The following is a 23,894-nucleotide window of genomic DNA, read 5'->3' on the forward strand; positions in this document are numbered from 1 at the left end:
AGATACATTGTTCTGCACGAAAAAAGAGGGTCGGTTCCAAAGAGGAAAACAATGCCATTCACGAAATGGCCGTCACGGCCCATTTAATCGAGCCAGGGCCGGATTCCAGCGAGACAGGTGAACAGCGTGATCGAAAGCAAAAAAAAAAAGGGGGGGGGGGGAGAGAAAAGCTTGTGCACCCTATTCAGTGTACTGGGTGCGAAAGCGTGCGCAGCTCTGATAAAACGTAAAATGGCATTTCGCCAAACCAAGCGCAGTTACACTATTGAGCTCATAAAACGTCGTCCAAACAGCGTCTCTTTCTGAACAAGCTGAACTGGCAACGTGCAGGTAAAAATTGGTTTTCTTCCAAGGAGGACAGAAGATGCGGATTTGATGAAATTGTGAATGCGTTTTTCGATCAAGAGACTATGAACACTAAGAAAGCCATTAGGTAAACGTTTCGCTTGACTTAGAAGAGAGTAAATAAAAATACGAAACGCATGTTTTGGCTTGGGATGATCTTACCAACAGAAGCCTGTGCACATATTTGAAATGCGAAGCATTTTTTTAGCGAACCAAAGGCAGTTTGACTGTTTCTATCTATCTCTATGCGTCTATCTAGCCGCCTGCGTCTCGCCGCTCTTATGGTGGTTTCCTTAACTTGGCACACACCGCAAGTGGTGTAGGAGGACATGTCGGACATGGTTAACAGGTCGTGACATGGGTAGCGCGACATGCCTGTCGTGTACGTCATGAAACCCTTCCCCTCAGTAACGTGTGGTCATACCCTTATACCACGACCCGTGGAAAGTGGGTATGAGCCACACGCTATCTACAGTCTATGTCAATCCAGGAACGGTGAGATTACCCTTTGCAAATGATAATGTTAAGGAACCCCGTCGACGTTGTAGGTGAGCAGCGAAAAATCCCAATGAACAAAAATCAGCGGTCCGAGCTGCACGCAGGCATATTGAATGACAGTCAACCATTCTGCCACAGAGCGAAAAAAAAAACAAGTGTATACTGGCGTCATATGGGAGCCAACGTCAAATGTGGTTGCAGTAGAGGCTTCTATAACGATGGCATCACATATTGTGCGAAATCTAGGCCAATGAGCTGCGTGCGCGCCATCGTTCAACATTCTCTTCTTCTACGGCCGCCGCTTCTATAACAGGTGATAACTACAAACTATGCGGCTGGGCTCACGGATCTCTCAGACACGTTCTCTGGGAATGTGAGGTTGCAGGTATAGAGAAAATGCAGTCTCTCCAGACGAAGCTGCGGCACGGCGGACGGCCGCAGCTCAAACCTGCAAGACTAACTATGGGCCATCCAGCCAGCCCGTGAAGCGGCGAGGAGACAGGGTCTCGGAACCTCCTTGGGGGCGGCCTAGGCCTAGGCCACGAATTTGCCGGAGTTCGCACTAAAGTTGTTACCACCACCAGCACCCGGTAAGTTGGCCGGCTTAGCCGCATATACGATTAGCCGGCTCAAATGTCTATTCAAGTGCCGTAAGTTACTTTATACTGCAATATATGTGACGCTTTTTACGATAGCAGAGGAAAAACGAATAAAATTATCGAACGTACATAAAAAAATAACTTTAATGGAAGGTCCTGCGACTTTGTGGGACGGGCAAAAGGTCCCGCCTAGGTGACGGCCGGAAGTTCTTGAGTCCCGGCGGCTTCCTCGGCCCACTGGACAGCCCAATGTTGACCGTAAACGGCAGAGCTGTGCAACACAGTCTTCCAGCGCGCGCGGTGGCGATCGCTGGAGGCTGCGTCCCCAGTATTGTTCGTTATCTCTCGGAATTCCCATAGTATGTGCTCAAGAGTGACTCTAGAACCACAGTTCTTGCATTTATCGGTCTTGCATAAGTCTGGGTACATGAGGTGTGAGATCATCGGGTTCGGATAGGTTCTGGTCTATAATCGCCGCCAGTCGGCAGACTGCTTTTTGCCTAACTTTTGGTGAGGTGGTGGAAAAACGCACCTCTGCAATTTGTAGTGTTGTGCGATGTCACCAAATCTCGTCGTGCAATCCCCCACTCCTCTCCATCCTCGTTCTCGGGAGATGCCGGATGTACTATCGGCCGTGACTCGGTCTCTAAACCCTCGAGCCCCGTCGTGAGCCGTGTTATTATCATTGTTTTCTCCTGGCCAGGAGGAGGTGTGAGCGGGCGTCCATAAAGTAAACATTTCGTTCTTGACTATTTTTGCCTGCCATCAGGATTCGTAGTGCTTCGGTGGAGATTCGGCCGTTTGCGAAATTTCGAACCACGTCATAAACTAAGTATTATTTGAAAGGAAAATAGCAGGCCTGACACTTAGAGATGTGAAGACCAAGAATAAGTCAAATAAAAAATTAGGTGGGATGACGAATTCAAGAAGTGCACAAGGATAAAATGGAATCTTTTGGCGCAACAGAGGGCAAATCATCAGCCTTGATCCCGCAGTGGACATGAGAATGATGATGAATAAAATCCTCGTGCTGCTGTAGCCCGTCCAGTTATTAGCTCCTGCTGACGCCTGCGCAGCATCTCCCGGCTGCACTTTGACGCTGCCTTTGAGCGTCAAGAATGTTGTGTAACATGGCTCTGTCAGGTGACGCTGTGAAAACGCCTGGCTCGACGTAAGTTTACACGCCGCTATATTTCTGGTTTCGCTCGCGCACTGCGTATCGGGTCGTTTGTTTGCCATAGCCACATTAGAAGGCATTTCGCAGTCTCTTTGCGAGATACAGAGCCTTCAGGAACGCGACGCAATGAACTTGACGATCTGCTCAGGACGCAGGCATTCCGTGCTCAGAAAGCACGGAGTCCAACTTGACGTTCTTTCTTTGCGACTTCAGACAAGATATACGGCGCCGACAGAGAGAAAATCGGACGACGACGTAAACGAAAAAAATATTGCGAAGCTGCAGCGAAAGTGGGCAGCGTAAAGTGCCGGACGGACAATGGAGCATGCGTCAGAGTTGGGCCGTGGATCGTTAAGGTAACCTTTATCGTCGATGGGGCGCGCGAAATTTCGCCCCATAAATCGCGGGTCTTTCCTACTGGCAGCAATAGGAGGGAATTCTTTTCCTTCGGCTCAGTTTCTTTCGTTGCATTCTTTCTTGGCCGGTCAAGTTGTGCCGCTGAGATACGCGCTGTATCAACAACTGAGTGCTTGCTCGGCGACGAAGACGGCCTTTTGTAGAAGGCAGAAATATTGCGGTCCAATAAATTGACTGCTGAATCACAGGCGCCGCCTACCTGCTCTACATGGGCCGCGGCGAACATTGGCCGGGATTCCGCGTGGACTGCCTTGGCGTCTGCGGGCGCGCACTCTGCCCTGGGATGCGTACAGGCGTTGCGGAATCCTCATCTCCTCGAACGACGAGCACTGATGTCTTGGCGATGCAGTTTGCCAAAGTACGATAGTGGCGAGGCCCAGCACAGCCTCATCACGTCACACGGGAGTTACGCGCGTGTGATCTGAGTGCGTCTTGAATAGCCGCTTCCACAATCTTTTCCTTCCCATCGGTTGGCCTGCATCGGTTAGCTTTTCGGTTATACGACCAAGTCTGCTCTAGTCATAATTAATCGCAATCTCTGAGTAAAACCGGGCGCTTTCATTCCACGTCAACAACTCGCGCAATTTTACTCCAAAGCGCACGGCGCAAGGGTGCACCTGCCCATGCTGTGGCGACTGTCGGCCGTAGAGTGTTCGCTTTGTGGCTTAAAAACACATATCGCGCTCTCTAGGCTACTCTTACCACGAAAGTGTTTTATGCCGGGTTCCACCACGGGCCCACCGACGTACTTCCGTCACAGATATGACGTTGTAAAATAGACACTAACAGATGGCAAAGAAAGAACTACCAGAAAAAGTGCCAGGAGTCGAACCTACGACCCCTCTCTCCGCAGCGCGCGGCTTGAAAAAACTCGGCCACAGAATGTGTTCTTCAGCTTACCAACGGGCAGCTATTTATATATACCATTTATTGTTGGCGGTACTCAGAGCTCGGTGGCTTCAGCGTCTTCTTGTTATCACTAGCGAGATGGCGCGAAGAGCGCGCTTTAAAGCAGCACTGACATCAAATTTACGCACGTCAAGATTTTTGCATCTACGAGTAGTTATCTACTCCCTAGTAGCGATTCGCGACCGAAAATGCAACTGAGGGACGAATAGCTATCTGTATTATTGATTTATATCACCGGTATCTAGCACGATTCGAAACGGCCTGCAAGCCCGCCATTTTTAGCCGCTCCCTCGCAGTCAACTTCAGACCGCGCCCCAGTTTACCACTTGTCCACAGAAAGGAGTGACGTGAGGACCGGCTGCTCAGCTAACATTTCGTCTGCTAGGCGTGCACGTTCAGTCATGCCTTGTCACCAGCGTCGCCGTCGTCGCCGTCAAAAGTAAAGACTTGTGTTGAAGATGACATTCTGGAACTTAGAATTACCGCGATAAGCGACGTCGCGAATCATTTCTGCTTCGACCCTTTGCAAAACAGTGATTCAGAAATGGACGCCGTTCCAAGCAGCAACGAGGAGGTGCCCGGGGACGCACACTTGGGCCATACTCGATGGTGTGTCTCAATTAGCTATATCAGAGAATTTTAGCGTGCACGGCATTCCGGTATACGCAAAGGGGTCTATGGAATATCGGCATAGCGAATGCACACCAGCGGAGAAATAGAATACGATAGGTTTCTACAATAACAATTCTGTGCTGGCCAGGTTCTTCTTTGCGCCGCCAGATGGCTCCACCTATCCGGAATGGAAAGTGACACGAAGAGCGGTGGACAGGGCAATCTCACGCATTTATGCACACACGGCCAAAGGACTCGATGGCATACCCGCCGGTGTTGTAAAGCACCTGGGGGATGCTGCCCGAGATCACCTTGCCGACATCTTCTCTGGCATTGTGGCGGGTGACACAGTCCCTACAGCCTGGCGAACAGGAAGGGTGTGCCTGGTGAGAAAGAAAGGCGGGGATGCCGGGCTTCTCCGAGACTACAGGCCTCTGACTGTAACAAGCGTCTTATACCGTGTCTTTGCACAGGTATTGAAGGCCTGGATGAGTGGTTGGGCAGAGAACAACAACGTGCTCACAGACTTGCAGAACGGGTTCCGAGCTGACCGACGGCTGGAAGACAACCTCTTTGTGCTGATGCAAACCATAGCAATGGCTCGCAAGGAGTCCAGAAACCTGTATGGTTGCTTTCTTGACGTAGCTAAGGCATACGACAGTGTTCCACATGAATCCCTATTCCAACGGATGGCAGATGTCGGAATGTCAGAAGTGTGGGTCGGCCTTATGCGACGGCTGTACAAAGATAATTCGGTTATAGCGTGCTTTGACGGAGCCCAGTCCAGACCAGTAATGGTAACACGGGGTCTTAAGCAGGGCTGCCCTCTCTCACCCCTGCTATACATGATTTATGTCTCTGGACTGGAACATAAGCTCCTAGCATCCAGTATCGGCTTCTCATTCACCCACCTGTACGATGGAATGTCCGTGACTTCGAAGCTGCCGGGTTTAGTTTATGCTGACGACCTGGTCTTGCTAGCCGAAAGCCCAACGGACCTGCAACAACTGGTCACCCTCGCTGCGACCCATCTGTACCACCTGGACCTGGCCTTCAATGCAAAGAAGTCTGCTGCGCTACAGTTGTCAGGCTCCTACCCTACTACCGACATATACCTGCCAGGAGGAGATCAGATACAATGGGCCACTGAATATCGGTACCTCGGGGTGGTATTGAGCACCTCTGGTGACTTGTTGGGGTTGCATGAAGAAAATCTGCGCAAGACTTCGCAGAGAGCAGCAAACGTGCTGCGCCGGAAAAGCCTATGGGGATGCAACCGTTTCCTCCTCATCCGCGACTTGTGGAAGGCTGTTCACGTCCCAGGCCTCACATTTGCCAATGCCATACTGTGCCTCAGTGCGACAACCAGGCAGTGGCTGGAGCGTGGCCAACGGGAGGTGGGCCGCATGGCCCTTGGATGCCACGGGCGTGTCGCCATAGAGGCCATTCAGGGTGACCTGGGATGGTCCTCATTTGAGGCGCGCGAGGCGAGAAGTAAGGCTACATACGAAGGACGCCTGCGACTCATGGACGACGAACGGTGGCCCAGGCGACTGTTCAGATATGCGAGCCTAACCGGCACACAAACGCAGTGGTGCAGGCGCCTGGGCAACCTGAAAAGAAAGTTTGGCTTCTCTGCAAAACCTGTGATTGAGGACAAGATGTACAAGTGGGCCCATGCCGTGAAGACGCAGGTGTGTGAGGAGGAGACGGAGCAGTGGCGGCGTGCCATGGAAAATAAATCCACACTGCTCACATACCGCACTCACAAGGCTGACATTGGCACGGAGCCCCTTTATGATAACAGCGGTGGCAGTGCACTCCTTTTTGAGGCACGTGCAGGAGCTCTGCGTACATTGGCATACCGTCGCAGGTTCGACACATCTGTGGACGTGGCCCGGGCCATATGCCGAATATGCGGCGTTGAGGAGGAGACCACAGAACACCTCGTCCTCCGCTGCGCTGACCTGTGCCCGGGTCACGGAGAGGGCACCACTTTCCCGCTGGCACTGGGATTCCGAGGAGATACGGCGAACACAGCGGTGGCCAGAGCCGTCGACGTTACAAAACAGAGATTGGTGGAGTGGTGGCGCAGAACACGCAGACAATGCCGACGCGCAGACAATGTAGACGTTCAGACAATGTCAATGTAGCCGGTCTGAAAGGAGACACTGGCTGGCTGCTGCAAACGTGACATTTCGTTATGTGTGTGTCTATCACATTTTTTTTCTTTCTTCCTTTTTTTTTGGTTAAGGCACTTGACAGCTGCCTACCCGTTACAAAGGGCAGGACCACAATTCATCATCATCATCTCAGGGTTACGGCTGCAGTAACCCGGTATTACGCTAGCGCAAGAAAGTCCACGGACGAACTAACGTTCACTATTAACGCTACATGCGTGTTACTTGTTAGCGATGTTATTTATCTATAGGCTACTCCACTTTGATAGCTTGTGGTCGTGTTGGCGTGTACCGTACGTGTAATGAAACGCCACGCCATTTCCGCTTTTTCCGCGCCTCGACGAGCAGGTCCGTACTACGCAGCGGTTCCAAGGTATATGTAAACTGGTAGCGTAACTTCCGTAGAAGCCCACGTGTCAAGCCGGTGGCTAGTTGTTGCAACAGTCGCCTTCTATGTGAGGAGGGGACAAACAGAATTTAAAAAAAAGAAAAAGATGACGTCACAACCGGAAGCGGAAATGACGTCACGTTTTAACGCGATGGGCGCGAAATTATGAAATTTTTTGACAGGGCGCCGCTTCTTACTTTTTTTTATAGCTGCACGTTCTTTTTCTTATCACTATGACGGCTCCATAATGGAAGCCTGCAAGATAACGGGAAGACGAAAAAGACAGATTTGATAAATAAGGTGCATTTTATTGGCGAAATATTGCAGTTGAACAGGATATTACCCCAAAATATATAACACAGAAATCAGAAGTAGCATAACAATTCAACGTGCACACAAACCTTGCACACGTGTTGCTCTTGCATCCGTCGTCAGCGCAGCGTTTCTTCGCGTAGCGTGGCGGACTCATCGTTCCGAAGGGCGACAGCACGCCGGCAGTGCGCTGGCAAAACACAGTCACTGAAACGGTTCCCGATGGCTGCGATGGGCTATATTACCTTCTGCCAAGTACCACGACTAGAAAACAACGCTTATGCGAGGAAATCACCTACGGACGACAGGCACAAACCTACTGCGCAAAAACGAGCGACGCCATTTACATCTGAAAATGCGCAAAACCGTTGGCCCATGTTACCAGACTGCCTGCATGTGCCCGTTGTTTCTGAAAATAAACGAAAAAATTGGCCACTCAACCACATACCCAAGACTAAAGTTTGATTAAAGTAATCTAGTAATTTAATTCGTAACAAATAAAATTAAAACTAATGAAAATACACGTTTAATTAATTTTTGCTTTCATTATTTGTACCCCCCTCACCTAGTAGCGCTTTAATCGTCACGCGGGTGTTGATGTTTGTCGCAATAGGTTTCCGACCACTTTTCGTTCCGACTTTCGCGACCTATTTAGATTGACCTTGGCGGTTCCCCGACATGCTGGCTCGTAGTCGCTCCGATTGATCGCACTCGCGCTGTGGAGCACACGACAAATTAGTCGATGCGACACGATGAATCGCAAGCACGGATCGGGACAGCAAGGAGAGCCACTGGCTGGGAGTGAGAGCGTCGCCTGGCGTCGGCACCACAATAAATACACTCAGATCGGCTACATCACTCAGATCGGCACGTCACTGTTACTAGCGTATCGTCACTCAGGATGGTATTTGCGGAATGTATCACACCTCACACGTAGCACTAGTGTCGATGCCGCAGCGTGATCAATCTTCTGTTGAGCTTTTGTACGCTGTTTGCCCTCGAAATAAAATTACTTCCACGCGACGGACGCCATTCAAATTTGGCCAAGAAGGACTATGCATACCGAGTATTCGAACGAATGGCACATCTCGACTTTAAAATTTGATGTCAGTGCTCCTTTAAGGATCGTCGCCCCGAGCGTTGCGATGCCAGCGCGCCTCTAAGGGGGGTGTCTCTCGTGCGCTCGCCCTTATCTCGTGATAGGGGTGGCTTGTATGCCTTGTGCTTTCACCGCAAGTTTCCGCTGACGTTAGCGAAAGCACGAAGGTCACTTCGCTAGCTGCAGTGGCCGCGTTTCCGAAAGGAGCGCGCTGCTCACACACAAAGTAGTAACGATTGTGACAGTCGTTAGTTCGCACTCGTCCTGTGTATGTTCTTTTCGTTCATCCTTCCTGCTCGAGCAGCGCGTTGCGAGTTTCGAGCTGCTTGCCGTTCTTCGCGTGACATTATAATTTGTTGCTATAGCATTCATTCCTTCGCCCTTGTGGCGAAACAATGCACAACAAAAGCTGATATACTCCTGTGAAGACATGTTTCACTTTGGTGTTATACCGATTCCTATGAAAGGAGGATCAGCCATGTTTTTTAACACGAAAGTATTTTATGCCAGGGCCCACCAAGACTTTCATGACGTATTTCCGTCACGGAAATACGCCAGCAAAATGAACGCAATCGAATGGCAAAGAAAAAGACTATAAGAAAAAGTTCCATTCAGAGGTGTCGAACCCATGACCTCTGGGTCCGCGCCGATGGGTGGCGGGCGATGAACCCACTGAGCCACCGCCAAGCACATAATGAAGGCCACATGAACGCGCCTTTTCTCTTTCACACTTTCCTCTCGGAGTGCTCTTGGAAGAATGGATGGATGCTGTGAGCGTCCACTTTATAACGGGGCGGTGACATGCGTGCCACCAGTATCCATCCATATCGCTCCTATGCTCATAGTATCCATCCATATCGGAAAATAGCTCTTCGACGCTCACCTGTCTGTCGCACCACGCTCCCCGCTCGCCCTGTGAGTATTAACGGCCAGGATAGAGGGAATACACGACGCTTTGAAGGAGTTCATATCGTGTATAGTATTTATTACGTGTTTCTTGATGCCATATTTGCGCGCGATTCACCATATGCGGTGTCCAGGTATATTTTGACAACCTCAGCTACCGCGAGCAATAAATCATGATCATGGGCGTTAGTCGTCGGTACAGAGATGTTCCACTAGGCGTCAACGTGGTTGCGTCCACATCAAGCAGTGCTGTATCTGCCAAACAACAGTACACATTGTACAAGCTCTCATATACCAGTGCACTATAAACAATCAACTACTTCTGTGACGACACGTTTCACCTTCGTGTTATACCGATTCCTATGACAGAGGGATCAGCCAACTTTTTTGTAAGAAGCTCCATGAAATTCAGCGCCAAAAGATGGCAGTCAAGTGTGTGGTGCCCTAAAGTCCCTCTATCTTTCAAAAGTACCGAAAGGTCTTGATCCAGCCGCCGCGCCCTGCGATAGGCCGGTTGGCGACACGTGACCTTTTCGCCTTCGCGACCCGCCCAAAGGGTCCAGCGGCGGCAGCGCTGTGCCGGCGATAGGTACGGATCATGTCTTGTTCTTGTAGAGACTCCTTGGTGTTGTGGCCATCGAGGCGACACAAGGCTCGTTCGGCAACAAAGGATCGCGTACTATGCTTTCAAGCGTGGAGTGGGGCGATTTTAGCAAGTAAAGACTACTTCACGCGCCTCTGACTCACTGCTGTTGCAAACTAGAAGCGTTTATACCTGAAACTGAGTGGGCGCAGTAATTCCTTGTTTCAATTTATTGTTTGCAGCGTGACGTGCTAGTATGTCGGGTCTCTATGCCTTCGGTTGCCTCCCCCGCGCGGAGGACAGAAAAAAACGTTTCTTTTTTTTTCGTTCCTCGCGGTGACAAAAATATATGCTCAAGGAAGGCCCAACAAAATCAGTCGCAAGAAATTTGTGCCCACAGAAAACACCCGGCTATGCGAAGTAAGTGATTTTGTAATGGTTATAACTTCAATCAGCCTTTCGCCTGGCCCGCGTGCTTTTGTTCGTGCATATGCATGAGCATTATCTCAGCAACGCTATTATTGCTTCGGCATTCCTCATGCCGTAGATTTGTGCGTAGTAGTCAATACAGAAACACACCCTGTATCTCTAACATTAAATCACTCGGAACACAATACAGCTTCCTTTGTCTTTCTCACTGGGGTGGCTTCAACGCTACAAGCTCACAGGGAAATGAGCATTTGGGATTCGTTTTTTGCCACACCTTGCCGTGTTTTCCCACACTGCTGTGTGCGAGATACATTAGGGCTTCTTCGTTGAAGCATTCCGCGTAATGTTTTCCCTAGAGGATCACAATGCTTTTCAGAAGTTTGAATAAATTATATTGCAAGACACTTGGAGGAAAAAACTGAAACCATACATGCCGCACGAAGCATCTTTGCTAATTTTCCAAGGCAGAAAATTAGCAGTTTACCTGCCTATATTATTCGAACAAGAAAACAAGCACTTTTAACTCACCCAAACACCACCTGTTCTTCAAGTTACGCTCAATGTCAAAATATGCGAAGGAACAAAAAAAAAAACGCCCTGCATGACAGCTGCTGTGGGGAACCCGCTCGGCACCTGCTTCGGAAACGCACGCGTTTTATTTCAATATTGAACGTGCTCCGTGCTCTTTAAATTTATTGTCCCTGTAGTTTGATAACTGATGAGCATCTTAGGCCACAAATATTAATAATTTAACGGTTCAAGCGCGCACCGAGTTCGGTTTCAGGCGCCCGCAATATGCACGGGAGCGAGCGACGCGTCGTCTGATATCGCTGCTCCTTGGACCCCTCGAGAGGGCGCGCGTGTAGTTGTCGCTACCTTTAAAAATATAGGGACCTTACGGTGCCCTGTATATGACTTTGGAACTTCGCTATTAGAAATGACAAATAACATTTGTGCGTACTAGAAGTTACCGCTTCAGTGACATTGTGAACCAACATTAGGAACAACTCGGAAGCATCGTTTTTTAAACTTAATTCGGCAGCAACTGGCGCATGTAATGCGGTTCTGTGCAAAAAGTTGGGAGCCAGAGACCTTTAAAGGTACAGTCGGCTACAACTTCGGAAGAAAAACAAGCCCCGCCCCCAGAACCGCGGCACACCTGCCATTAATGTGTGCCAGGTGGTTCGTTGTAACCGTATGTACTTTTCCGCTGGTAATGTTAATACTACGCATGTTAGTAATTAAAGGTTCGTGGTGTTTAAATAAAATACAGCGTTTTCCCGAGCAGAGTTTTCCCGAGTATTTGCAACACCAGCAAACGTGGATGCCAGAAGAACCACAAGACGCCGTTCGTTAGGTGTTCCCGATTCCTTCAATGTTCCCGACTATGTGAATGACCGTTCGGGGGAACACGCACAAAAATGGAAAAAGCTAGATGATAAGTACGCACATTTGGTAGCGCATGTCATTAAGTGCACAGGATGTGTGGCCCGGTTTGAAGGGACAACGATTTTTGGTAGGAGTGAAGACAAGACTGCACGTATCAGTTTAGAAGGGGCCTATCACATCAAGACGCTTGATAACAAGTTCGCTAGCGCCCCATCTCTTGCCCTCCTTGATTCTGAGTTTTATCTTCTGCATGCGGCTGGCGGGTCTTACGTCACGTTTTCTTACGCTTTTTCCTTGGTTGACTGTTTTGCGTTCTTGGCGCTGGGCGCTGTTAAACTTTGTTATTAATCCCTCTCTGTTTCTTTTCCATGCTTCACTCAGGCATATATAAGGTGTGTCGTTATGCCACTAAAACCAGTTGTCAGTCAGCGCTTGTGTGTCGTGTCGTCTCTCTTGTGGGTGTGAGTTCGCCCTGTTACTCGCTTGATCTACAATGAACCAACTAGCCCAAAAAGAAGTAAGAATCAAAAGCTTGTATGAAGACTTGAAAAACTGTCGCCAATAGGCAGAAAACCTTCGTCTGACGGCAATATCACGTGACGGCAACATCACGCGGAGCACCCGGGCGGTGACATTAGCAAACCGATGTGCCGGCTGCTACATTCCACACGTGGGCCTCCACTTGGCGGCACGAGTTCTACCGAAACGGCCAGCTGCGTCTGCCGGCAACGACACCATGTCGTTGACGCTATCGTCGTCAACACGAACTATCCGGCCCATCCGAAGAATAGCCAACAAGAGACAAAGGGTAAAGAATCTGTGCAAACTACAACAAGCCTTTGTAATCAGCAGGATTGCATAGGCCCTCCCGTACCTCGGATTGACACAGAGGGAAACATAAGTACATGATGGACTAATTAGACAAAGGCAGCGTCCGATTCCCCGAAACACGCCCACCGAGAAACTATTACATTTAAGAATGCGCAACACCTTGGACGAGCTCGTCGAGACCCTCCAAAAGACACAAGAGCTCAGATTAACCCGAACGACTGCCGGCAGAGCAATACTAAAGGGAATAGGCAAAAACGCTGAACCCCAGCTTTTTAGAGGTCGTTCAGAAACTCCTCTCAAATATTAGGAAAACTGTAGCCATCAAAGCTTAACCAAAAACATGCATCCTTCTTACCACTAAGGAAATAATAATAATAATAATGATAATAATAATAATAATAATAATAATAATAATAATAATAATAATAATAATAATAATAATAATAATAATAATAATAATATCTGGGCTTTAACGTCCCAAAACCACGATATGATTATGAGAGACACTGTAGTGGAGGGCTCCGGAAATTCCGACCACCTGGGGTTCCATCGAAAATGCAGCGGCCGCGGCAGGGTTTCGATCCCACGACTTTCGGGTCAGCAGTCGAGCGCCATAACCACCAGAACACCGTGGCGGGGCCTACCACTAAGGTAGCAGAATACCTAGAGCGAGGGCGTTAGCGAAGAAATACGAGGGAAGGCAAGACGTGGCGTCGTATGTTAGCGCGGCGGCATACCCCGGTAATATGAACGCCTTCGCAATACAGAAACCGAAGAAGCTATATCTGCAGCTACAGTCAAAGTCAAACACGCCGACGCTTCGGAGGAAGCTGCCATAGCCCTAGCATTAGTAAACCAGAAAATTGAAACCGTATAGTGACTCCAAAACGGCCATATTTAATTACTCAAGACAAAGAGTCTCAAAAACTTCTTTCAAAATCCTGCAAAACTACCCTGATAACCGCAGGGACGTGGAGCTGATATAGATACGCCTCACTCTGGCAACCCTGGAAACGAGGCAGCTCATGATATGGCTCGAGGATCTATTGGCCGAACCGTGGGAAACGGCTCGAGCCCGGAACGTACAGAAGAAGGTCTCACAAGCTACCAGGAAATCGTACAGTCCTTTAAGCTAGCTAGGCAAATGCTACCGGCACCTCACACAAACCTTACCAAAGCTGGAGAGAGAGAGAGAGAGAGAAGTGAACTTTATTAAAGCACCGGCGGAGGTAGCAGGGTGCCACGCAGGGCCCTCTTGCTACCCGACTATATGCAGTCATCAAGTTGCGTCTCGACGCTTACGCCGGGGAACCCAACGTTCTCCACGAGGCTGTCGCCCCTGGGTCCCGTCAAGTGCGTCCCTGCGCTGGACAGGTTAGGTGGAGACAACTCCAAACCAATACTCTCCCAAATCCGGTCAGAATGCACCACATCAGCGTAGACGAATTCAAAGCGATTGCTCAAAATTTGGACAGAGAGTCACGATGGAAAACAGCTTTTGAGACTGCCCGGCAGACCCTCCAGACAAACAACTCCAGAAGCTTGCAGGCTCACAAACGTGCGAGACCCCGGACGTCCGGGTCACAGCAAGAGCCCAAGAGCAAGATCCTCAGCCTGTGACAGTAGCTTCTGGAGGTAGGCAACAACAAAAAGAGCAAAGAAAGAAAATTTGCGCAACGAAAATGTGTTCCTCAGCAATCTTCGTTTTGTGAACGCGTAAATAATCGGCACAGAATAATATCGTTCTTGTTCTGCGCTAAAAAATGTAACGGGGGGACGACACGGGAACACAGACGTGCAGGTCGGTGTTCCCGTGTCGTCCCCCTGTTACATTTTTTAGCGCAGAACAAGAACGATGCAGTACCAACTAGCCCCCATTGAATCCTTATTGACAGAATAATAGGACGTAGCCATGGGCCGCGGCCATCGCGTGTAGTGAACAGACCTAGAGCAAGTCGAAACGTTCATACTGAACGGCGCCGCACAAATTATCTCACATCTGCGCAGCTGTCATGAATGCGTTTCCAGAACTGCTCACGGTTTAACATTTTATGACTAAGGGTGTCTAAGGGCTTTGGGCTGTAATAATTAATTTGTAGGTCACACTCATTGTCAAAACTAAGGGTAATGTTCGTCTGGCGCTGTCCGCCGCGGTGGTATAGCGGTTACGGTGCTCGGCTGCTGACCCGAAGGTCGCGGGTTCGATACCGGCCGCGGCGGTCGCATTTCGATGGAGGCGAAATGGTAGAGGCCCGTGTACTTAGATTTAGGTGCACGTTAAAGAACACCAGATGGTCGAAATTTCCGGAGCCCTCCACTACGGCGTCTCTCATAATCATATCGTGGTTTTGGGACGTAAAACACCAGATATTATAAATGTTCGTCTGGCGCCACCAATGACCTCTGCTATCCTCGACGTGGGAAAGCACTTTAGTAAAGTGGCAACAAAACATCATACATTGGGCAGCTTCGGCCACTCATGGCTTAATCATGCCGCACCTCACGTTTTCTGGCTGCTGAAACGCTGAGGTAAAGGTCGAGATGATACAGGAAGACGTCATCTGCGACGCCGAAAACATGTGATAGCGGGAAGTGAAATAAACGGCTCGGAAATCATTGAGCTAACTTTTTACAAATGCTGTTTAGGCACAGTGTGCGTCGAGTGGGGAAGGTGATTACAGCGTACAATGCACGTAATGGAAGGGAAGCAAGCAGGCAGTGAGAAAACAACAGCATAACAGCGCGCCTGCTGATTGTGGCATTTATTTACATATTAGGTTGGTCTTCGCTGCATAGAGATGCTTTATTCTGTGTGCAAGGAGAGTTTTGACAAAGTGACCTATACCATGTGTTCGCGGTGTTTCGCGTGCTTCTGATTAGCGAATACTGGCGGGGTAAGTTGAGGTTATAAGCTGCAAACTGCGTACGCGTTAGGCCTTCAGAGTGCGGCAGCAGCCCACCCCCGCACACGTTAGACACAATTAAAGTTTGAGAATGCATTTTTCTTGACGACAAGACACCAGAGCAACGTTTTACTGCAGGAACATAATTAAAACTATATTTACGTGCAATGCAAGCTGATGACAACTATAAATCGCACTGAAGTGAGCACGCACAGCAACGGTAAATTTGGCCCGTTAAATCTCGTGAACAAAGCAAATGAGGACATACATATTAACACGGTGTTTTCACTGACATAAGCGCTATTCGATAAAAAAATGTCGTCAAAATTGAGGCCTGAGCTTCTTTTTATTTTTTGGAAATGTACTTTTTTGAAAAAAGAACTCGCTTCTTTAACTATTTTCTTCTTATTTTGCACTGCATGTAGGAAAACGATCTTCCGCATAAATGTTGCAAAGGCTCCTTGAAATACTTGACACTTCTTTGAAGTTTCTGTGTGACATGGGAAAGGCGCCAAGGCGCATCAAACTTAGCAAACTGTTGATTTAGACCGAGTTTGCCGTTTTTTTACATTTTTTTTTCCTTTTGAGGACGGCATAAATAAGCATGGACACAGTAATGCGTATTAAAACGAACGAAAAAAATTTCGACACATCGTTTATAGTTCGCGTTAAATTCGGCCGTGAAATCCGAAAACATTGCAGTGAACAAAAACAGGAGGTCCGCGCCGCCACCTTGAAATATTTTTGGCACGCTGGGAGCGTTTCTTGGAAGTAAAATTTTCGCTTCCGTGCACTTTGAATGTGCCCACATAACATATAAAAAACCCAGGCAAAACAAAAATATCGACCGGACAGGCATGTTCGATCTCTTGGAATCACCCTTTAGAGGGCGGCAGCAGCCCACTTTAGCACATGCTAGAAGCAAATAAAATCTGAGAATACATTTGTCTTGACGACAAGACAGCAGAGCAAGGTTTTGCTGCAGCAGAATTACTAAAACTGAGATTTACGCACAATGCAAGCTAATAACAACCATCAGTCGCACTGAAGTGAGCACGCACAGCAAGGGTCATTTTGGCCCGTTATATCTTGTGAACAAAGCAAATGAGGACATATGATATTAAAACCGTGTGTTCACTGACATAAGCGCTCTTCGATAAAAAATTGTCGTCAAAATTGAGACCGGAGTTATTTTATTTTTATTTTTTGAAAATGTACTTTTTTGAAAAATGTCGCTTATTTAACCATTTTTTATTTTTTTTTGCGCTGCCCGTAGGAAAATGATCTTCCGTATAAATGTTGCAAAGGCTCTTTTCTATATTTGACATTGTTTTTAAGTTTCTGTTTGAAATAGCAAAGGCGCCAAGGCGCCTCAAACTTAGGACTTTTTTTTATTTCGGCCGTGTTTGCCATTTTCTCACATTTTCTCCTTTTTGAGGACGGCATAAAAAAAGCATGGATGTAATTCACAGTGATGCGTATTAAAACCAGCAAAAAAAATTTTCCAGACATGATTTATAGTTCGCGCCAAATTCGGCCGTGAAATCCGAAAATATTGCAGCGAGCAAAAACAGGAGGCCCGCGCCGCCACCTTCAAATATTTTTTTGGCGCGCTGGGAGCGTTTCTTGGAAATAAAATTTTCAGTTCCGTGCACTTTTAATGTGCCCAAATAACATATAAAAAACCCAGGCAAAACAAAAATTGCGACCGGACAGGCATGTTCGATCTCTCGTGGAATCACCCAACTACTCCCGTGACGACACGTTTCACTGTCGTACGATTCCTATGACGGAGGGATCAGCCATCTTTTTTTTAACACGAAAGTGTTTTATGCCGGGGTCCACCAAGACTTTCATGACGTATTTCCGTCACGGAAGTACGCCAGCAAAATGAACGCCATCAGAGGGCAAAGAAAAAAACTATAAGAAAAAGTTCCGTTGACGGGAGTCGAACCCATGACCTCTCGGTTCGCGACGATGGCTGGCGGGCGTTTAGCCCACTGAGCTACCGCCAAACACATTACGGAGTCTACATGAACGCGCCTTTGATCTTTCACACTTTCCTCTCAGAGTGCTCTTGGATGCATGGATGGATGGATGCTATGAGCGTCCCCTTTATAACGGGGCGGTGACATATCTGTGCCACGAGGCCGGAAAAAAGAAAAACGCACCGTTGCTACGACCGTCCCATTCGGCGCGTTTCCATTACAAGTTTAATTTCGTATGCGCTTTAACAGACCCTGAGGTGGCAGCTTTAGCTCGAGCGTCGCTCATAGCATCCATCCATATCGAAAAATAGCTCTGCGACGCTCGCCTGGCTGTCGCACGGCGTTCCCCGCTCGCCCTGTGAGAATTAACGGCCAGGCTAGAGGGAAGACACGACGCGCGGAGCGTTTCTATTCGCATTTCACGACGTTTTGAAGGAGTGCATATGAGTATCAGTGTTTATTATGTGCTTGTTGATGGCATCTTTGCGCGGGATTCACCCCATATGTGGTGTCCACGTATATGTTAAGAACTTCAGCTACCGCAAGGGTTAAATCATGATCATGGGCGTTAGTCGTCGGTACGGAGATGTGCCACTAGGCGTCAACGTGAATGAGATGCATCCACATCAAGCGGTGCTATATCTGCTAAACAACAGTAGACATTGTACAAGCTCTCATATACCAGTGCACTATAAACAATCAACTACTTCTGTGACGACACGTTTCACTTTCGTGTTATACCGATTCCTATGACGGAGGGATCAGCCATCATTTCTTTTTCTTTCGCGCTCTGTCGCACGACACCGCATTAGCATGTGACGCACGGTTAGTGCCTCCACACGTCTACTACAGGTCGGAGGTGACAAGAGATGATGGTGAGTCCCATAAGTGTGTCCAATTCTCAGTCTAGCGAATACGACATCTCTTGAACTCTGAAAGAATAAGCGCTAAAATTGACGAGCACACAAAGAGGAGAACAGACAAAGTCCTTTGTTCTCCTCTTTGTGTGCTCGTCAATTTTAGCGCTTATTCTTTCAGAGTTCATGGATAACCAACTAGCCCAACAGTCTGTTCTACTGAAAAACGACATCTCTTCGCCTAGATTTTGAATTGGATGCTCAGGTACCTATTTTAGGAGCTGGCTCGCCAGGTTCTTAAGCTGGAGCGAAGTCCCGCGACGTAACCTGCATTAATCCATGCGTCGTGGAACGCGAAGAGGAACGATACGCTCGTCGTGTCTTCCCTCTAGCCTGGCCGTTAATTCTCACTGGGCGAGCGGGGAACGCGGTCGACAGCCAGGCGAGCGCCGGACAGCTATTTTTAGGGCCACTTTGTCGTGCGCGTTTCGAGGTCACTTTTCAAATTGAAAGATCATTAGGATCGTTGCGTGTGCAAGTGTCGACAATGGAGAATCAGACGCTCTTAGATATTTCTTGTACATATACTTCATCAATTTGTATATAATTGTAAATTCTGCATATCTCTAATCAAAACTGTAAATTAATAAAACATTGTGTATATATGTATATACAACAACGTGTGTCACGTCTTCATATGATGGTAGAGGTTGTACGGAAGATTCACGGGTTTTCCCGATCTTCTCCGAGCCAGCTCCTCAATCACCATTCACTTCGTGGATATGGTGCAATTTCTCTTTGGCTTAAATGAAGCTTGTTGTGACCCTGGGCATTCCACAAGCGCTGCGAGTACATTCTGAGCCTTTTGCGTAAATAAGGTTTCATATCCATTGCATGGACAGCCAGGGGTCTGATAGCAGTGTCTGCGCGGATGTATGTGGCCAATTCGTCGGCCAGTACATTGCCTTCGAAGTGTCGATGCCCTGGTGCCCAGCATATGACGACCTGCTGCTTGGAAACGTAAGTGGTGCACAGAATAGAATAAAGCGATACAATGACAGGATTTTCGCGCTTTTTGAGAGATTTTGATGCTTTGACGACGCTTAAAGAGTAACAGTTCTCGATGAATTAATTCTCTAATGTGTTTAACAGGTGCCAATGCCGCGTAAGCCTAAGCTGTAAAGATGCTTGTCTCAGAGTGTGGAAAGCCGGCACTCGAAAAGTGTGGGTCGACCGCTACGTAATACACGCCATCATAAGACTTTCTGTAATAAATCCAGGACACGGGTTCCGCAGTTCTAAAAAGAAGATGTGTGCAACATGCGCGTAACATTTACATCTCATCCTATAAGCTGCCACGGTAGGTGCCGCCGTACAGCGGGAGCCATGAGACCGCGTTCAAGGAGTGAGATTTCCTGTGCCAGACCTCTAACACGAGTTGAGTAGGACTCTCTCACTGCAGGGCAGTTACGGAAGAGACAGGAACTGGACAGCTCACTTATCACGTGTTGGCGTGACATATTAATAGTAAAGTGCTTGAAGGACAGAGACACAGGTAGCGCCCCTGTCCTTCAAGCGCTTTATTGTTAATAGCCCATTTATGCAGGCATACGTGCGATGCTCATCAACTCGAGTTGCTTGAAAGAATAGGCGAAGGCAGAGTAGTTCTCTGCAGGTCAAGCGACCATTCGTGTGACTCAACATCAGTGGTTTTAACAGGGCTCGTTCTAAAAGCACTCACAGAAAAGATCGAGTAAAAAGGGCGTCCCACAACAATAATCGTCATCTGGCTTGCTTGCCTTTCCTTTCTTGAAAACTCGGCGCTGACCACGTTCCTACCAATAATGCTATGTCACGCTGACAGCGCAGATTCCGTTCGTGACCAGAAGGGGCCGGGCGCACGGCAAATATGCAAGGAAAGGAAGGCAAAATAAATGACGATTATTGCTGTGGGACAAAAAGACCCATTTTTTAGTCGATCTTTTTTGTGAGCGTAGAAAGGCGAATACCTAGATGACGGACAGGGTCAAACATCTTCAAAGCGCTTGGTGTGGTATTCTGATAAACTATGGCCCCATAATCTAACCCTGTGTGTATGAGGATTTTGTGCAAGTTCGTTAGACACTTTCTGTCGCTACCCCGTGTATATGAATATCGTCAACATATGTAGAAAAAACATAGTACGTGGGATCCAAAGACGCAACGAGTTCATTTTTATAATGAAAAGGGTACAATTGAGCACACCAACCTGTGGTACTTTACTTTCCTGCCCGAATGATCGTCATAGAGGATTTCGAACCCGAACGTGCAATAAAAGGTTTTACAAGTAACTTTCGATTATATTTAACATCCTGCCACATATACCTAAGTGTGAAATGCAGATATTTTATTTAGGCAGCACTTTACAAGATGTTTATCTGGCTAACCTGGCGCTGTTTACCTCGACCAACTATGAACTTTACAAGAGAAAAGAAATATATTGAAGTAACGTACCCCGGTGCCTGTTGGTCTGTTTGTCGAACATCAGCATCGCATCTTCTATCTGCAAGCGGAGAAAAAAAAACACATTGTGTTTAATGGTCATTAAGTAAAACGGCATGCATGCAAATTTGCATAAAAATAGTCACTCAAAATCTCAATGTGACAAACGTGGGCAGTTGCATTTCGTTGCACGATTATTAAATTCGTGGAAACGTTCTCGAAGCAGGCACTGCACGCCGGGGCTTCATGCGATGTTTATATTATTATCACATTATTGCCGCGGCAGTCTGGCACTGTGACACAATTGAAACATTACGTGACCACATTCATATTCGAAACTTGACATAGAATGACACACATAATGTAGAAAAGAAACAACAAAACGCCACGAACTGGCAGTGACCCACACGAATGGATTTCATAAATGATCGCGTACCACTGGGCGTATCTCTAAAACGCTCCCTTAAAACTTCGCTTTCGCCTCATTAAAGACGGCTCACCAACAATACCGAAGAGCTTAGAGCGCCGCGCTGTTGTTCATTATTGACAAAATGACCCATAGGTGGACGACTTCCTGCGACTCCAAGGCGGCACTAGTCTTAATTTATTTTGCTGGTTCATAATAAAGTTTATTCCTCCTCCTCCTTTATCAAATACCCACAGCGCCTTCATAGGCATTACAGTGGGGGGGGGGGGGATACATAAAGTAGATAATACAAAAATACAGGTTACATGCGTAAACAGAGAAACATGATCATAACTAGACTATATTAGTACATCACAACATGGTTATACCTATGCAATAACATCATGGAGCGCCTGGACAAACGCTGCATTTGAACTTATCCTCGCAATGTCTGATGGTAGCAGATTCCAGGCTGTAATTGTACTGGGAAAAAAGGACTTTTTATACATGGTACTTCTACAGAATATTTCTTTTATTTTTAAATCGTGGTCCACTCTCGTAGACACATAATCAGGGTCATGGAAATATTTCGTGCGGTCGATTCCCGTACGGGAATGGTAGATGTCATGGAACAATTTCAATTTATGAGTACAGCGTTGTTTTCGAAGACTGTCCCATGCAATTAACTTTTTTGTCTCGAATACATTGAATTGCCTTCAATAATTTCGAAAAACAAACCGCACTGCTTTACTCTGTATTCGTTCAATCTTGTCCATGTTCGTTTGTGTCCAGGGATCCCAAACCGTACTGGTATACTCAAGCACTGACCGTACACTGGAAAGATAAAGTAGAGCCCTTGCATTGACTGGAAATTGTTTGGCATTCCTTTTGAGATACCCGAGCACACGAGATGCTTTGGCTGTAACGTAGTCAATATGTCGTGTCCATGATAAATCGGTCGTAAAGAACACTCCCAAACATTTAAATTCGCGCACGGACAATAGCTGTGTTCCATTAATGTTGTAAATAGTCTGAAATTGTTGAGTTCTTCATTTAGAAAAACGCGTGTACTGTTTTTTAACGTTCAGTTTCATATGCCAATCTGCGCACCACTGTGTAATCCGATCTATATCACCTTGCAGAATTGCACAATCACTTTTGTCATGAATTACTCTATACAGCCCACCGTCATCTGCAAACATGCGTACAGAAGAAACAATATTGTCACTGATGTCGTTCACATAAATCAACAAACTGACACAGTCTTTCCGTTTTGCAAGCGTAGTTTCACCCACATTGATTCATTTGTTTGTGTTCCCATTTCTAACATTTTGGAATAAATTTCCCGTTTCACCAATATAAAAACACCTCCGCCATGTCTGTCCCTATCTCTCCGGTAAGCCGTATAATTAGTGGGAAAGATTTCACTGTCACTAATTTCGCTGTTCAACCATGAGTGAGATCCAAGTACAACAGAAGGATTAGTCATATTAATAAGACCTTGCGAGATCGTCCACCTTATTTGTAATACTTCTGCATTTCACAAGTAGCACCTTCAGTTTGGCACTGCTGCTTCTCTGTCAGCCGGATGGTATGACCGAACCTAATGCTTCATCATAAACGAACTTTTTGTTGTTAAAAATCAAAGAATCCTACCGGAGGCTAACTTTATCGCCTTCTTTGCGGTACTCTTTGGCGTAGTTCCATAACTTGTTTCTTTTCATACGCACAGCTTCCGAGAAGTCTCCCGAGACGCTAACGTCTGTACCCCTGAAGCCTTTTGCCTTAAATAAAATACTTTGCTTTGCTTTGTAGCTGGCAAATTTAACGATTAACGGGCGCTTTTTATTTGGGTTGAACTTTCCTAGACGGTGTGCCTTCTCGATGCTAACCTGTTGCATACCTAAGTGTAGTTCGCACAATGCCGTCACTTTGCCTTCAGATTTTGTAGCCTTCTCATGTTCATCGTTATCTTCAAGACCACAGAAGACCACATTGTTACGTCGGCTCCTGTTTTCAATATCATCCACCTTATCCACCTTATCCACCAGCACCGCAGCCTGCTATTTCGAATTTGTGTTATTGCTAGATTCTGTATTGTGTATATCCTCGTCAGATCTTGTGTTCTGTTGCCGCCACCGCCTCTGTCTGATGTATAGGGGGGTGAAAACGTAGTCAAGCGGACAGTCGCTTTTATTCTCACCCCCTCCATCAACTTTGTATTGGTGGAAATAAACGTTATTATCAATCAGAGCGTCGAGTTCACGGCACGGTCCGCACGAACAGCTGGTGTTGTAGAGAACAGGCACCAAAATACATTTCAATGGCTATTAAGCCACTGTGGGATTATCGGCGATCATCGTCCATTCAGCCCATACAGAAGACCACAACCCCGAACAGACGCTGCCCATATGCCCCGCATGCTCGCTCGCCAATGAACGGGCCTCTATTTCACTTACGCACGATTATACTCCCTTAATACAACTTTAAGCCTTCGACTGCATCAAGGCTCCGCCGAGGTGACGCTACCGTTCTGTGTAGATTACGGTTGGGTGGCGCGTTCACCCATGCCTGCCGCATAGGGA

The 23,894-nt window shown here is 47.4% G+C and overlaps 1 protein-coding gene across 5 annotated transcripts in view; it reads right to left on the bottom strand.

Moving 5' to 3' along the window:
- LOC119389336 (RNA-binding protein Musashi homolog Rbp6) overlaps positions 1-23,894 on the bottom strand; it is a 705,926-nt gene that overhangs the window by 256,416 nt on the left and 425,616 nt on the right. For all 5 annotated transcript variants that reach the window (XM_049414392.1, XM_037656543.2, XM_049414391.1 and 2 more), the window contains one exon: positions 20,916-20,964. In XM_049414392.1, coding sequence (XP_049270349.1) covers positions 20,916-20,964 — 49 coding nt within the window. The remainder of the gene's footprint in view (positions 1-20,915; positions 20,965-23,894) is intronic.

The sequence above is a fragment of the Rhipicephalus sanguineus genome, chromosome 4 (assembly GCF_013339695.2).
Source record: "Rhipicephalus sanguineus isolate Rsan-2018 chromosome 4, BIME_Rsan_1.4, whole genome shotgun sequence".
Taxonomy (NCBI): domain Eukaryota; kingdom Metazoa; phylum Arthropoda; class Arachnida; order Ixodida; family Ixodidae; genus Rhipicephalus; species Rhipicephalus sanguineus.